This window comes from Brachyistius frenatus, unplaced genomic scaffold (genome assembly GCF_029030835.1).
Source record: "Brachyistius frenatus isolate BFR_SWC_R1_liver_20210118 unplaced genomic scaffold, ASM2903083v1 Contig_215, whole genome shotgun sequence".
Taxonomy (NCBI): Eukaryota; Metazoa; Chordata; class Actinopteri; family Embiotocidae; genus Brachyistius; species Brachyistius frenatus.
The window spans coordinates 214,513-230,085 of NW_027210814.1; the positions used below are offsets into that span (position 1 = coordinate 214,513).

General features: G+C 40.5%; 1 protein-coding gene across 1 annotated transcript; it reads left to right on the forward strand.

Annotated features, from left to right (window-relative positions):
* The first annotated feature begins 4,272 nt into the window (after positions 1-4,272).
* Positions 4,273-15,542, forward strand: ddr2b (discoidin domain receptor tyrosine kinase 2b). Its single transcript, XM_069719502.1, has 17 exons — positions 4,273-4,311; positions 5,305-5,411; positions 6,593-6,695; positions 7,791-8,028; positions 9,335-9,482; positions 9,624-9,726; positions 9,898-10,081; positions 10,568-10,808; positions 10,950-11,015; positions 11,534-11,670; positions 12,662-12,872; positions 12,950-13,167; positions 13,444-13,571; positions 13,662-13,880; positions 13,998-14,232; positions 14,549-14,698; positions 14,813-15,542. The coding sequence occupies exons 2-17, from the start codon at positions 5,336-5,338 to the stop codon at positions 14,945-14,947; spliced, it is 2,592 nt and encodes an 863-aa protein (XP_069575603.1). The 5' UTR covers positions 4,273-4,311; positions 5,305-5,335; the 3' UTR covers positions 14,948-15,542.
* Positions 15,543-15,573: the final 31 nt, after the last annotated feature.

Consider the following 15,573-nt stretch of genomic DNA (forward strand, 5'->3'; position numbering starts at 1 on the left):
TGCACTTGCTATGACACTTACCTGTAATCTGTAACTACACATGGGTTTAAAAATGAGCATGTATCTCTCATAGTATGGTTTTTTTTCTCTTGTCAAAACTTTGTATGTAATTTGAATAACTTATGCATTGCATGATTTCAGTTGAATTATTCTTCATCCTGTTTTATATTATCGAAGAACATTTTCTGATGAGATGGTTCCACGTCTCAGAGAGGAACATCTCGTTGAGCAGGTGCTGCTACAGTCTCGTCTATGCTGCTTAAAAATGTAGTCACCACGTACTGTGAGTATTGTTTATTAATGCCGTAGTGCGGCAGTCATAAACTGCTATGTCATTGTTGCTCCACCCTTCAAAGGAATTGTTTTGAAGTACAATTTCAGGGAAAGAAGGAGGTGTATAGGAGACTCTTTCATATTCTTCTGGCCAGCTGTCGCACCAGCTCCACCACGCTGACTGTGAGCCAACTCGTTGAATCACTCAATTGGGAATGTGTTTTTGAGCTCTTTACAAAATCAATTCATCTTTTCCTGGCCTTCTTCTTTCCCTCTTCCTCTCCCGCCATCACCTTCCACCTCTGTTCCTTGAAGCTTGTCACCTATTTCCTCCTCTCTTTTTCTCTCTGTCAATCCCCCTCAGTTTTGTCCAAGGTTATGTCTGTTCACAGAAAGTGTACTAAAAATAAAAGTGCACTTACTTGGATGTTTCTCCCTGTGGAATTAAATGCCCCTTCTCAAATGCCATCTGGTGTCATGCTATGTCCAGTCCATTTGGTGTGACTTAAAAATGTCTGAAATATGTGCAGGGCTAATTTAAATATGTCTCGATTTCTAACAATGAGCAGCACCACTTCCTGTGCTGCCCTTTTCAAAAATATTTTCCTCGTTAGCATTTATAACCGCTTGAGAAAATGAGACGCAGAAGGTCTTTTGTGAGGACGGTGGCTCTCTGTTTTCGTTAGAGGATCCACCGGCTGTGGTCATTAAACAGGGTCAGCTCCCATTAAGCGTGCTGTGTCTGCAGACTGCAGCAGCTTGATGTAAGCAGATAAGATGGAAAATATGAATAATATCAGCCATTACCCACCCACATCCAGCCACAACGCCCTCTAGCTCCATGATGCAGCTGCTGCTGACACACATAGTGGGCGGCCTCCAGGAGTTGGCCTCTACTTTTGTTTGGTTAATTATAAAGAAAAATGGTCTGTAGTGCCATTTTGCTCGCCCCCTCTTGAATCTATATCAGTATATTTCTTTTTGCTCTGCTTGGTAAAATGAATTCATAAAACACACAGAAAACTGTAAGTGCAAGGTTCCATTTATCCCTTGGTTTGTTCTGTTTAAGTATGTAAAGATGACAGCGTCACATCAATGGATTGGCAGGTTTTCATTAATTTTGTACCGACAATAATGAGCTGCAGAGAATTAAGATGACTGAGTTTTGTGATCATCTCTAGTGACACCGGGTGGTCAAAAATGTTTACTAAGGGGACAACCATCAAGTGGTCATGGTGCACACCGCATGGGTACACATGCAGTCAGCAGTTGAATTCCCTGCCAGCCTGGTCTTAACTGCATGTCAGTCTCCTGCTCTCTTTCCCCACAGTTCCTGTCTGCCTACACTACAATGGGATTAAGGCAAAAATTATGTAATAATGTTTCCAAAAAATTACCCTTATTCCAAACATCTTGAAGAGTTACATTTATTGTTTCCAGAGGATGAAACCTACGGATTTTGCTGGTGCCGTATACTCCCATAAAATTTACAACAGAAAGTCACCTGTTCTTCATCATTGTAATCCTCCCAGTCGCCATGAGAGAGAAGGTCCTCTCTGTTGTCCACTACATCGTTGGAGAGGGAAAATTGTCTGTCTTCGTTGGAGTTCACGGTCGTTTAAGCTGACATATGAAAAGCTTCTATACTAGTAAAGTCCACAGCCATACGATACGACCCCCTGACCCCTGACACGCTCAGCTCACAATTTAGTACTAGCTAAAAGTCAATAAAAAATTATAATATACATACATGCACATATATATTATATCTATATCTATATAGATATATGTACACACACACCTATAATATATCTAACCTTTACCATGACTCTCAGGTTTGTTCTAACGGGCCAGCATTAATACACCTGCTTTTACAGTACATTATTATATCAGTCATTAGTCATTATTCCTGTTAAATTACCATCGTCGGGGTGATATCTGTATCACAGACGTGAGCCACCAGTTTCTGTGTCATTCATCCATGGGTACCTGAGGCAGTCATACTTTCATACTGAGAGACCTTCATATTTAATGATGGCAGAATCATTTCTCACGAATCACTCATTATTAGAGGAACAGTTTAACATACCAGCTGGAGCCAGCAACCAGTTAGCTCAGCTTAGCATAAAGACCGTAAATAGTAAAAACATCTAACAACTGTGTCACACGGCAACAAAATATACTTACTGATACCACTGTTGAATGTGAAGGTACGTCCATTAGCTGGTTTGCTCAGCAGAGGGACTTTAATCAGGGGGAAGAGACAGCTCTGCTCAGCTGTAGTAAACAAACAGTGTTTGCTAAACTCACCATAGTTCATTAACATAAAGACTACCACAGTGACAGCTGGCTGTTTCTCTTCTTTCATATGGTGCAGATAGACATGATATCGAGCTTCTCATCTCACTCTCAGCAGGTAAGTCAACATGTTTCACAACATGACAAAAGATTCCTGTGAGTAAACACGAGCTATCTTTCGAAACTTTACATAAACACGACATATGGAGTCCCATAAGGGACTGTATTCAAATCATAATGTGAACTGGAAGATAGAAATGTAATTCCACATTCCCATTAAAAATGTTTACATATCTGTGTTATATAAAAATGAAAAGGCAATAATCCAATTTTCATTTTTACATAATACATGGATGTTTTATTATCAGATTTGAAAATGAATGAAAATGGCTTTTTGACGGCTAATTTCCAAAGTCACACACTACAATATTAAAATGTTCATTCAAATTTGTAAATTGAAATGCAATATCAACAATGTAATCTGATTTTGCATTGATGCAGGCTAAATTTAAGTCTCAACATTACATTTAAAATGCAATTTTCTAACCATTTGAAAAAAGGTGAAAGTGGTATGACAATTAAATTTTCAGCAGCTTAACCTGCTGTACAGTGTACAATATTTAAATGCTATAAGCGAAACAGCGCCCTTGTTGGATTTACATTTACATGTCACTAGAGAGGTATGACTTTGAAAATGAAATGCCAATCCTTTCCATCTGTGCAAAAAACAAATATGGTACCTACTGTATGTATCAAATCATAAAGCCAGTGTCCATTATCATTGTCATTTAGTCCCCTATCGGCTTACACACTGTTACTGTTCTTCATTAGCCGTTTGAAATCAGAGATCCCAGATGTACTGCAAACCCTTAAAAGTCTTGTGGCTTCAAAGAAAACAAGAACTAGTAAGTAGTAGTAAAGGGAAATTGGTGGCTTTGAGTCTACAGCTGAAAAAGTCTCTTTTCTTTCCTGCTTCCTTTCTCTTGCCATCAAATTTACATCTGCTGTTATTTTTTCACAAAAACTCCTGATGAAAACTTTCATTTGTTTCACTCTATGTGTTAAATTCAAGCCAATGTTGGTTTCTTAACTGAATGAAAATGGAAAACATTAACATTATGTAAAATGTTTGTATTATAAGCTTTTCTTTAATGGAACAAAATCAATATAAGAATTATGATAACATAATTTTACACATAATGAGGTATTTCTATTCTTATATTGATTTGTACCCACTAAACCAGCTTCTGTTGCCTTTCTGCTACTGTGTCCCAGCCTTGACTCATTCTGTTTGTATCCAGTGTTTTTTTTTTTTCTAAAACATCATGCCTGCTTCAGTAATTAGCAGGTTTTTCTCTGCAGGAAAATGAACTCCAGTCTGTTTTTGTCAGTAGCTCTTCAGTTCAAGCTGCCAGATAGCTACTGCAGCTCTCAGCTGCCTCTGCGGGCCATAATTGAAACCATTTGTGGATCAGGTGGAATTCTGGGATTTTGGCCTCACCTCAAAATCCCAAAGCATGTTATTTTCTCTGTTTCTTTCCTGCAGCCAGAAGGACTCTTACATCAGCCTTCGTTTCCTCTCTCCCTCCCTCTCTCTCTCTCTCCTTCTTTTCCATTCCCATAAGGTCCTTCAGAGGAAGAGGTCAGCAGCTCGCAGCGCTGAATGCATCATATCACAGCAGATGTGGAATATTCCCCGAGACAGATGGTTTCATAAGAAGAAAAGAGGAACTTTAAAAAGTAAGTCAAATTAATATTTTTCTTTCATTGTGAGCCCATTAATCCTGATCTCCACGCTGCCTTTAAGGGAAGTTTGCCTTAGCTCAGCTCAGGGAGTGACATCATGAAGACAAATATACAACTTTAACTTTTTTATGTACAAGAAGAATGAGACATTGATCACATCTGAATCAGTCATCCACGTATTTACAGAAAAGCAGCTCACTCAACGGAAGAAATAAGTCATTGATCATCATAACACTTCAACAGAGAAGAAAACTTGTGTGAAATATGCATCTAAGAGTGTGATCCTGTATATTAATGTTGGTCTTTTATGTTTGTGTTTTTATGTGGTAGAAAACAAATAGCAATGCACTTTTAATAACTGTACATCACACTGGAACAGAGCTAAACTGTACCCCTACATTTTTTGAAGAATGCACCACATCAATGGCAGCAAGAGCACTTTGTGAAAAGTGGTCTGAGTTAACACAGTGTGTCAGAGATATAAGTCACCGAGACCTCCAGGGCTTTTACCACGGACCGTATACAAAAAGGTTTTTACAGGGTAAATGAAATGCAGCTAAGAGGTGTTGTGGTGGAGGACAGCAGAACTCTGGGTTACAGGCAGGACTGTGTGTGTGTGTGTGTGTATTTATTCTAGAAGGACTTCAAGAAGAACATCCTGCCCTGAAATGGAAATGTCACACACTTCTTTATCATTGAATTGCAATGCTCTTTTTTTTTCTTCTTTTCTAACTGTTATATTTACCCTCAATTTAATTATTAACTGCACACCACTCTTTCAGAAGAGCCTTCAGAGCATGTCACCATGCATTTTTCTATACATATTTCTTGTGTATGGGGCAAATTAAAAATAAAACACAGACATTGTCAAGGAAAATTTACTGACATGATATTGGAAACTAATACAGTATTTTACATTGGATTACCTTAATGTTTATGCTAAATTGTACCACTAATCTCAACTACTGATCCACAACCTTCTTTCAGGTGTGTGGCTCCTTGAGAAGACTTGAAGGTCATGGAGGTTAAACTGATCACACACCATGTCGTCTTTATCCTGCTGGCTGTCACTGTGAGATCTCAAGTCAACCCAGGTAGACATTTATCTTTACATTTCTGCCATTGATCTGACAGGTCGGGGCTCATGATCTGAACGAAGGGCGACGTAGACACAGTGGACTGTTCTCCCTGCTCACTGCACGAGCCAATCAGACAGTCAGCGACAGACTGAGGATAGATTTAGGTTGAGTTTTTAATGTGTGATCAAAGAAGTGTATGAGCCAGAAGTATAGATATGTTATATTCAAACTTAAAATAACTTCTTCCCATTCCTGAGGGACGAGCATGTTGACAGGATGGAGGGGGGAGCAGGTTTAGGTGGGTGGGCTTAGAATGCAAGAATGTGTGTGTGTGTGTGTGTGTGTGTGTGTGTGTGTGTGTGTGTGTGTGTGTGTGTGTGTGTGTGTGTGTGTGTGTGTGTGTGTGTGTGTGTGTGTGTGTGTGTGTGTGTGTGTGTGTGTGTGTGTGTGTGTGTGTGTGGTTTACCTAATGGTCAAGAGAGCAAATATTCTCCGAACAAGCAGACCTTTCACAAGCAGGGGGGCATTTGTGGAAAGAAAAAAAAAGTTAGAAAATTTGTAGGCGTATTTGGAGGTAACACACACACAGAGAAACCAACACACACACATGCACTCATTTGACTTTCCCACTTCGAATATTTTCATAGTCAAAGGCTTATTTGTCCATCCGCTACCTCTCAGTCCATGTGAGGGACTTCAGTGGAATCGTGAATAATACATAATAATTACACAAGAAACAGTCACACGGCTGATGGAAAGGATGGTCACTGACTTGTATTAACACAAGATAACATTTCCTCTGTTGGTGTCACACTTATTTATCACATGAGAGCAGAGGAGCTGGTGCCCAGAAGATGCCAGGGCCTTTAAAACCCAGAAGTTTCTCTCACGTGTCACTGGTAGAAAACTATGAAAACAGGTGAAAAATTAAGAGCGGGCAGCTCCGCGGCCACTCCCTTCTCCTTCTGCTTAGACTGGCACCTGCACAGTGATGCCTCTGTTTGGCTTTAGAGGCCTTACAGGGCTACAGGAAGGAGACCGGGGGGGAGGAAGGCATAACCCTGACCACTTAACACTCAACTCCTCAAGTCCTGCAAATACATAAAAAAGAAACATATGGCATATATCACACTGTACAAAAAACATATTTATAACGTGAGATACATGTGTATCATTGATGCTTTGTGTGTTTGTAGAAATGTGTCGCTATCCTCTCGGTATGACCGGTGGGCAGATTCAGGATGAGGACATCTCTGCTTCCAGTCAGTGGTCTGAGTCCACTGCTGCACGATTTGGAAGGCATGCTTGACTCCACATTTGTATTCTTACAGCTCAGTTTTATTTCATTTGATTTGGGGAAACATACATAAAGTATATTTTTAGGCAAAGCATGAAATAAACACACCCCTGCACTAAAGCAAAACATGAGATAGCCACGCTTTGGGCTGTCTAGGCGTGAAAAAGTTATATGTTTTCCTGTAGTGGACGAAAAGGAAACCTACTGCATGCTTTGGTCCATCTGATTGACAGGAAAATGTAACTTTTTGCAAAAACACATGGTTGGTGTTAGGAAACAAAAAAAAACTTTCAGAAAAATGTCACCTCCTGGATCCTAACCTCATTGTCCTGCATGGCACAAAACGTGCCAAACAAAAAGTGTAACTTTTACACCAAGACAGCCCAAAGGGTGACTATCTCAGTTTTTGCTGTTGTGGACGGGCCTGTTTATTTCACACTTTGCTTTGATACTGGGTTGCATTAGACAGCATCCAAGCTGTTTTTTCCGATAAGTAGTTTAGAATAGTCTTCAGTGATAATTTGAAAAGATCTGTTTCGTTTAATGTCAAACTTCTTAGTTTCAACCATGGAGGCCATTCATACCAAATTCTTCTTCTATTGATTTAAACTTGGTGTTGCAAACAGCACAAATAAAAGAGAAAACTATCTAACCCACAGGTCTATTTACGGTAGCACCTCTTCAGGAGATTTTTACCAAATCCGATTGATTTCATCAGCAGACAGATTTGCCTTTGCTGCCGTTGAATTGCTGACTTTAAAATGTCGCAATAGCTGAGTAAAGTCCATCTTGCGATGAAGATTGAGTGCGATGATGCCTGTTGTATAATTACAGTGCTTATTACAATATGTCCAGTGACAGCACATAGTAGTTAAAGATGTTCTCATGCAAGCATGAATTCATAACAGGAAAAATCATGCATGCTGTAGCACATAAGTTCACAAACTAACCTCTTCTTCCTCTATTCATGTCTTTCAACATTTCTTTCCATTTTTTATGTCTTTTCTTTCCTCCTCTTCCTCTTTATGTTCACTTATCTGAATGCTGTGCCCTTCCTTTTCTTCACTGTCTCCTCTGTTATGTTTGCTCATCCTCAGACTTGACTTTGACAACGGCGACGGCGATGGCGCCTGGTGTCCTGACATCATGTCAGAGGCGGACGGCCTCAAAGAGTATCTCCAGGTGGACCTGCGTTCAGTGCACTTCATCACACTGGTGGGCACCCAGGGTCGCCATGCCGACGGCATGGGTAACGAGTTTGCCCAGCGATACAGGATAAAGTACAGCCGTGATGGCAGCAACTGGGTGGGCTGGCATGATAGGAAGGGAAGGCAGGTAAGCATGTATAGATATTACTGTGTTTTCACTCTGATGTTTCTCATGTTCACAGTTCTCTTGATCCTGTTGAAATTATTTTACAGTTTTTAAATTCATAAAGATCTATTCATGTCTAAATCATGTGTCATGCAAGGGAGCCAATAAAAACAAATGAAATGGTCAAAGTTCTTGTATTGACACCTAAAGTGTATTGATTGATTTATGATGTCAACTCCAAGCCTCGTTTTGATCTGCTACCGTTTGCCCTATTAATCCTAATGCATTGTGTTAATACAAGCTCCACACTTCCTGTATCTGTTTCAAATTCAAAGCCCTTTAGCATTTCAGTAGACAGAAACCCCTCATTTCCTCAGAGAGCTTTTTATTCTGAAAGATTTGCATAAACCTGTTGTGACTGAAATCTTACTTTAGATGAGTAATTAAGAACAAGCATTGGAACTAACAGGATTATATTAACTTTATTAAATTAAAGTGAGAAAAATATATATAATTGACTATTGTATGTAAACTTGACACCATAGTAACAGTGGTTACATAACCTCAGGAACAGCAACAACTGGTCCGTGTGCGCGCCTGTGTGCACACTTGTTCACCCACACGTCGCAGCTACATTGAGTACATTTACTCAAGAACTGTACTTAAGTACACATTTGATTTACTTATACTTGGTAATTACATTTTCCGCTGCTTTATACTTCCACTCCACTACATTTATTTTTCAACTCTAGTTTCTTTTAAGATAGGGATTTGACACAATGGGTAATAAACCAAGCTTCTAAAGAACATTCAGATTAAACGAGCGTTTTTTAATCTTTTCTGCTTCTGATGTCTTACAAAAATCTGTGTAGTCGGAGTCACATTTCAGATGTCTACGAGGTGTTAACAGCTTCACCAAGTCGTGATTTATTTCTTCTAAACTTTTAACTGTAAAGGAGTATTTTTTTTCACAGTATTGCGACTTTCAATTAAGTAAAGGATGTGAACACTTCCTCCACTGTTGGTGACAGATGGCAAGAGAAAGTACAGCAGATAGTAACACAGTTATTGGGAAATGTGTACTGAAATTAATAAACAGTAAAATTATCATTGGTGCTGGCATTAGCTGAAGTGTATCAATTTGTATCAGTTGACATTTGAGCTGTAAGAATAGAAATAGAAGAATAGAATAGAATAAAATAGAAAAGCAGATGTTTTGTTCAAGGAGTTGAAGCATTAACACCGTGTATATTTATGTGGTTTGGTCTTCATTCATGACACATTTCACTCACAGTCTAAACTTCCTCATCTGCCTCGCCTCTGCCAGGTCATCGAGGGTAACAGGAACGCATATGATGTGGTCCTGAAGGATCTGGAGCCTCCCATCATCACTCGTTTTGTTCGCTTCATGCCTGTGACCGACCACTCCATGATCGTGTGTATGAGAGTGGAGCTCTATGGCTGTGAATGGCTGGGTTAGTCGTTCTTCCCCATTATACAGAGTGGAACATCTTCATCTAGCTGCACTAGTATCTTCTTATTGAAATAATCACAAAAGTGTTTGTTTTTAGCAAAAGATTTTACATATTACAACATCTCATTTGGACCCATTTCAGATGGCCTGATGTCTTATAGCATTCCAGATGGACACCAAATGATCTACAGAGGCCTGGACGTCTTCTTTAATGACTCTGTGTATGATGGAGCATTAGCTGAAAGGTCTGAATAAAACAAAAATGCTTACCTCATATGTTAGCAGTAATTTCCTTCATAACTTACGCAGGACATGATGTTTTTCTTTGAGCTCAAATCACAGTCATAAATTTACACATAAAATCTTAAATGCTTTAGTGTACCTGTCCTCAACTCATCCATAAATCCCTCCTCCAGACTGACAAAGGGCCTCGGCCAGCTGACGGATGGCACCTGGGGTCTGGACGACTTCCTCCACAGCCACATCTACGGCATGTGGCCTGGATACGACTACGTGGGGTGGAGCAACAAGAGCTTCCCCAAAGGTTACGTGGAGATGATCTTTGAGTTTGATCACGTCAGAAACTTCACGTCCATGAAGGTAAGATGGGAACACTTTGGGGGAATTTCATTTAAAACAGCTGAAGAGTTAAACAGTGGAATATTTTTAAAAGTGCTGAGCCAACAGTATGCTGGATGGAGCTGAGCTGTGCCACGCTGGCCAAACACCCATCATCTATACTTGCTGCAAGTTTTTATTGGGGCATAAAATTAGGAAAAAAAAAAAAAATAGATGTAGATGAGCGTTGCAGTGTGAACATTTTCTGCATAATTAGTCTATTTGTCATGGATAAGTATGCTGTGGCCAGAGATCAGAGATGGAGGATGAATGTTTTTCAGACAGATTAGTCATCACTACACCTGCTCCTGCATAATCTTCCCCTCCAGGTTCTGACTCTTTTCAACACTTTTTAATGAAAAAATTAAAATGCATGTTCCTTAGAGATTGCAACATCATAATGAACCATTTGTAAGACTTTTTTGTTCTTCAATCGAGACTTCTTACATCCCTCCTCCACCTCCACAGGTTCACTGCAGCAACATGTTCAGCCGTGGGGTGAGGATGTTCAAACAGGTCACGTGTTATTTCCGATCCGGATCAGACTGGGAGGCTGACCCAGTGACCTTCAGGCCGTCTGTTGACCTTGTGAGCCAAAGCGCCCGTTTTGTCAGCGTGTCTCTCGGGGATCGCACAGCCAGTGCCATCAAATGTCGTTTCCACTTCAGCGACCTTTGGATGTTGTTCAGTGAGGTGGCCTTCCAGTCAGGTAAAAAAAAAGAAAAAAAGGATCAGGTGTGGGAGTGTCTTCAGAAAATTAAATTCTGTACTGTAATGCCTGCATGTTTGCTCATCTGATTTCACCATATGACCTTCAGCTTTATCTTTCCTTTATGCCTTCCACTCTCAGGCTCAGCAGTGTACAACACATCACTCGCTCCTCGCAAACATGGACACCCCACAAACACACTGCCAGGTCAGCAGACAAACCTCTGAACAATTGTTTTTTTCTTCATGTTGTTGCTGTAATTTAAGTGACAGTCAGGTGGTGGAGAACAATGCTTGCAGCAGAGACTGCAGACTATTAACGTTGAGTACGGCTTCTGAGAAATTATTTGCTGCTAAACAAAAACATGGGCCAAGCATTATCGTATTCAACCACAAAATAAAATTTTAAATGGTTATGTACTTAGCAGATCAGTCATTAAAGCTTTGTCATACATGAGACTATGATGAGATGATTTCGTTAAGTTTAAAGGTGCAAGTAAGTGCACTGTTTTCTGGTTAAACACTGCCCCCTGCTGCTGAGAGTATCAGAAATGACTTACACTTGTTAAAAGAAACAGCAGGCTGCTTCCTGTAGCTCTGATGAATCATGAAGGGGATTATACAAAAATAATGTAATTATTTTTGGAATATACTGTAATAATGACACGAACTATGGTGGATTACATTAAATCTACGTCAACTCCCAACTCTAATCTGTTTTGTCAGGAGATGATCCAACTCATAAAGTGGATGACAGCAATACGAGGATCCTGATTGGCTGTTTGGTGGCTATTATAGCCATCCTATTGGCCATCATAGTTATCATCCTGTGGCGGCAGGTCTGGCAAAAGATGCTTGAGAAGGTGAGAAGAGACAGTTTTTTTTTTTGTTTTTTGTTTTAATTCATTTGATGTCTTGACAGTATGTTATTATAATGAAATAGAAACCCACATTCGTATCTGAATTTGAGTGGTTCAGTCTCAGTTACTGCCAAATAAGGTGGACAGTGTTCAAATTGAATTTAAGTTGGGTGCAGCTGCAGGACAAAAAAAACAGCATACAAGGAAACTTTTTTTATCCAAAAGGTCAAAGGTCACCTTTGCTGTGACATCATGATGTTCCTAAAAAATTGTTTTCTGTCCATCATCTGTCAATGCCACAACTCAAGAACAAAAGTGGAGATTGTGAACATATTACACGTTTCAGATACTGAATCGCTGATTTCCACATTTGAAACATGGCTGTCTACTGTCACGGCTACAGAATCAGCTTTATTGGCCATATTCCTTCAAAGTGCCCACTACATATATATTATGAGTCTGAACAGACGTGGACATAAACTGCAAATTGACTGGATCGCAGAGGCATACAACCGTGAGGTGGTAATTCAGTTGTTTTTAGAGGATGAGTTTTATGAGCTGAAATGGACCTCAAGCAGATGGGCAATGTTATCAGCAGCATGTGGTAAATGTCTCAGGTGTGGTGATCCAGGGAAAACAATTCTGTCATGTCTGTCATGACACACTTTTGATATATCGTCAAAGAAGTCAACTCACTGTTTAAATGCGGCATTATGTGTTTTACTGTGATCAGTGAATTGCTATGGACATAGCGTGTCAGGGAGAAACTTTATTTTTGCCTGTATATATGACCACAAAATACCTCAAAGATAAAAAAAAAATTAAAAAACTTGTATGGATTCAAGTTTTGGAGAGTCTCCTTTTCCTCCATCCTCCTCCTCATGATGACAATGATGTCGTTCCACAACGGTGTAAGGCATTCATGTTGTAGCTGATTATTACACATACACCACACTTCACGTCAGATTACAACACTGCTCTCTCACGTCTCCAGGCGTCTCGCCGCATATTGGACGACGAACTCACAGCTCGTCTTGCCGTCCAGACACAGGCCTTCTCCTTCCACCACTCGTCTCTGTCCAACGAGAGCGACTCCACCACCAACTCCACCTATGAGAGGATCTTCCCCCTCTGCGCTGACTACCAGGAGCCTTCACGCCTCATCCGGAAGCTGCCTGAGTTTGCTCAGTCCACCGAACACCTTGGTAAGATGACAAAAGAACAACAACTGCATATCTAAAGCTACAGGTCCTGTAATGTGTGCTTCTCTTCCACGTATCAGAACCGAGCAACTCCTGCAGAGCCCTTGCAGCTTTTGGCTCAGACGGTGCTCCCCACTATGCAGAGGCAGATATCATCAGTCTGCAGGAGTCTTCAGACAGCAGCTCCATCACAGCTGTCAACATGAATCTCTTTGCTGGCACCGACTCGTCCATGAGAGAGTTCCCCAGACAGAAGCTCACCTTCAAGGAGAAACTGGGAGAGGGCCAGTTTGGAGAAGTATACTCACTTTTTTAGCTCTCATGTTTGTTGGCTCTGTATCCCGGGCTTGTTCTCTCTTTGCCGTAATTATATTGGCTTAACTTTATAGCTATCGTTTGTAAAATTCAATGACAGAGCTCTCTGTGTGGTAAAAAGCACCAGATTGTGAAATGCCATGACTATACATGACACACTGACAAATAGTCAACACTTAGTGGTATTAAACAGAGCTAAACAGATGGATTCAAATGGTGCCAAGTGGATGATGGGCTGACGAAGTGCTTTTCTAAACAGGTGCACTTGTGCGAGGCCGAGGGCATGCAGGACTTTTTGGATGAGGATTTGTCCATAGAGGGAAACAATGAGTCCCTTCTGCTCGTGGCTGTTAAAACACTGCGGGAAGATGCTAACAAGAATGCAAGGTAAAAACATCTGGTATAGAGGTGGGAACTGTGTCTCCAGCTATTCGTTCGGGTGTCAACCAACTATGTTTGTCCTCCGCTGTGCTGCAGGAATGACTTCCTGAAGGAGATCCGAATCATGTCTCGTCTGAGGGACCCCAACATTGTCCGTCTGCTGGCGGTGTGCGTGGATACAGACCCTCTGTGCATGATCACTGAGTACATGGAAAATGGAGACCTGAACCAGTTCTTGTGCAATCTGAGACTAAAGGAGGCTGCTGATGAAGACAAGTCAGAGGACGAAGAGAAAGAGGGGGAGAGTATGGTCAGGTAGGCTCCTATCCTGACATCAAATTGTAATGACTTTCAGGGGAATGACATATAAAGCTAATTATTCATCATTATTCATGTTGACACTACACCAACAGCCTGTATTTTCTTTCTCAGTTACACAAAGCTGATTGGCATGGCGATGCAGATTGCATCTGGTATGAAGTACTTGTCCTCTCTCAACTTTGTCCACCGTGATCTGGCGACCCGTAACTGCCTGGTGGGGAAGAACTACACCATAAAGATTGCTGATTTCGGCATGAGTCGCAACCTGTACAGAGGGGACTACTACCGGATCCAGGGCCGAGCCGTCTTGCCCATTCGCTGGATGTCATGGGAGAGCATCCTGCTAGTGAGTGATCTGAGGACGTGGGACAAATCGATGAGAAAACATGATTACCCCATCAGTCCCATTAGTCCCTTTTCTCTGAGGGAAAGAAAGCATTTCATTTATTATTATTCATTATTGTATTTATCGTTATTTACTGTGGCATTTTACTGAATGATTTCAAAAAGAATATAATGTCAATGAGGCTACGTTGAAAAATACTATGTACTGTAAGTCAACATGATATCACTTCTATATTGCAGCTATAATTATTCCATGTGTACAAGCCAGCATACCAGCTTGTGTTTGGATTTAAGTTGTCTATTGTCTGTCCTCTCAGGGTAAATTCACCATGGCCAGCGACGTGTGGGCGTTCGGGGTGACTCTATGGGAAATTCTGACTCTGTGTAAGGAGCAGCCCTACTCGCAGCTCTCTGACGAGCAGGTCATTGAAAACACAGGCGAGTTCTTCAGGGACCAGGGCAAGCAGGTGAGCGTCACACAGGTTTAGGTTACAACCCTCCTGGATAGTGTCTGAATGGGTTCTTGTTTTCAGTATTCAACTCAAACAAAATGTTCTGAATATTTTATCTCATGCTCTAAGGTATACCTGCCAAAGCCTTCCTGTTGTCCCGAGAGAGTCTACAATAATCTAATGCTAAGCTGCTGGAGGAGAAACGCCAAGCAAAGGCCGAGCTTCCAGGACATACACACTCAGCTGATGGAGAGCCTGCCATAGCAGATGGGATATATGGTATCTGTCTGCCATCCACTGCCTCGTGTGATCCTTCAGTGTGGATTCATTTTGAGTCGCAGACATCAAATGTTTATCATTATGTCAATGTTGGTTTGTCACAACGGTGCTGTAAATACTAAAGTATGAACGTATACACTTGAACAGAGCCTTATATTGCAGATATCATGCACTGTACATACAGTGTATTCACACTTCTGTGTATTTATTGATTTTCTTTAAATTTTTATGCTATTTATAGACTACTCCATGGTAATCGTAGATTAAAACTATTGTAAATATTTTTCTATCATTTATTTTCCATGCATCTAATTATATTGTACATTTATTAGAGAATGTCAGTATTGTTGAGTGACCTTTTCTCAACATTTCTATTTTCACCTTGGTTTTTTTACTATGAACATATGATATGATAAGGACTGTTTTCTGGATGAGAATGTGTTTAACTATGCAGAAGCTCACTCACATGTTTTATAAACATGTTTATGTCCCTTTGCAGAAATAAATTGACTGTATGGAGTTGATGAGTAGCAAAGAACAAACATGTTTTAATAGTTTTCATAACCGAAGATCCCTTTCAATAAAGACAAATGAATATTTGATTGTGTTTG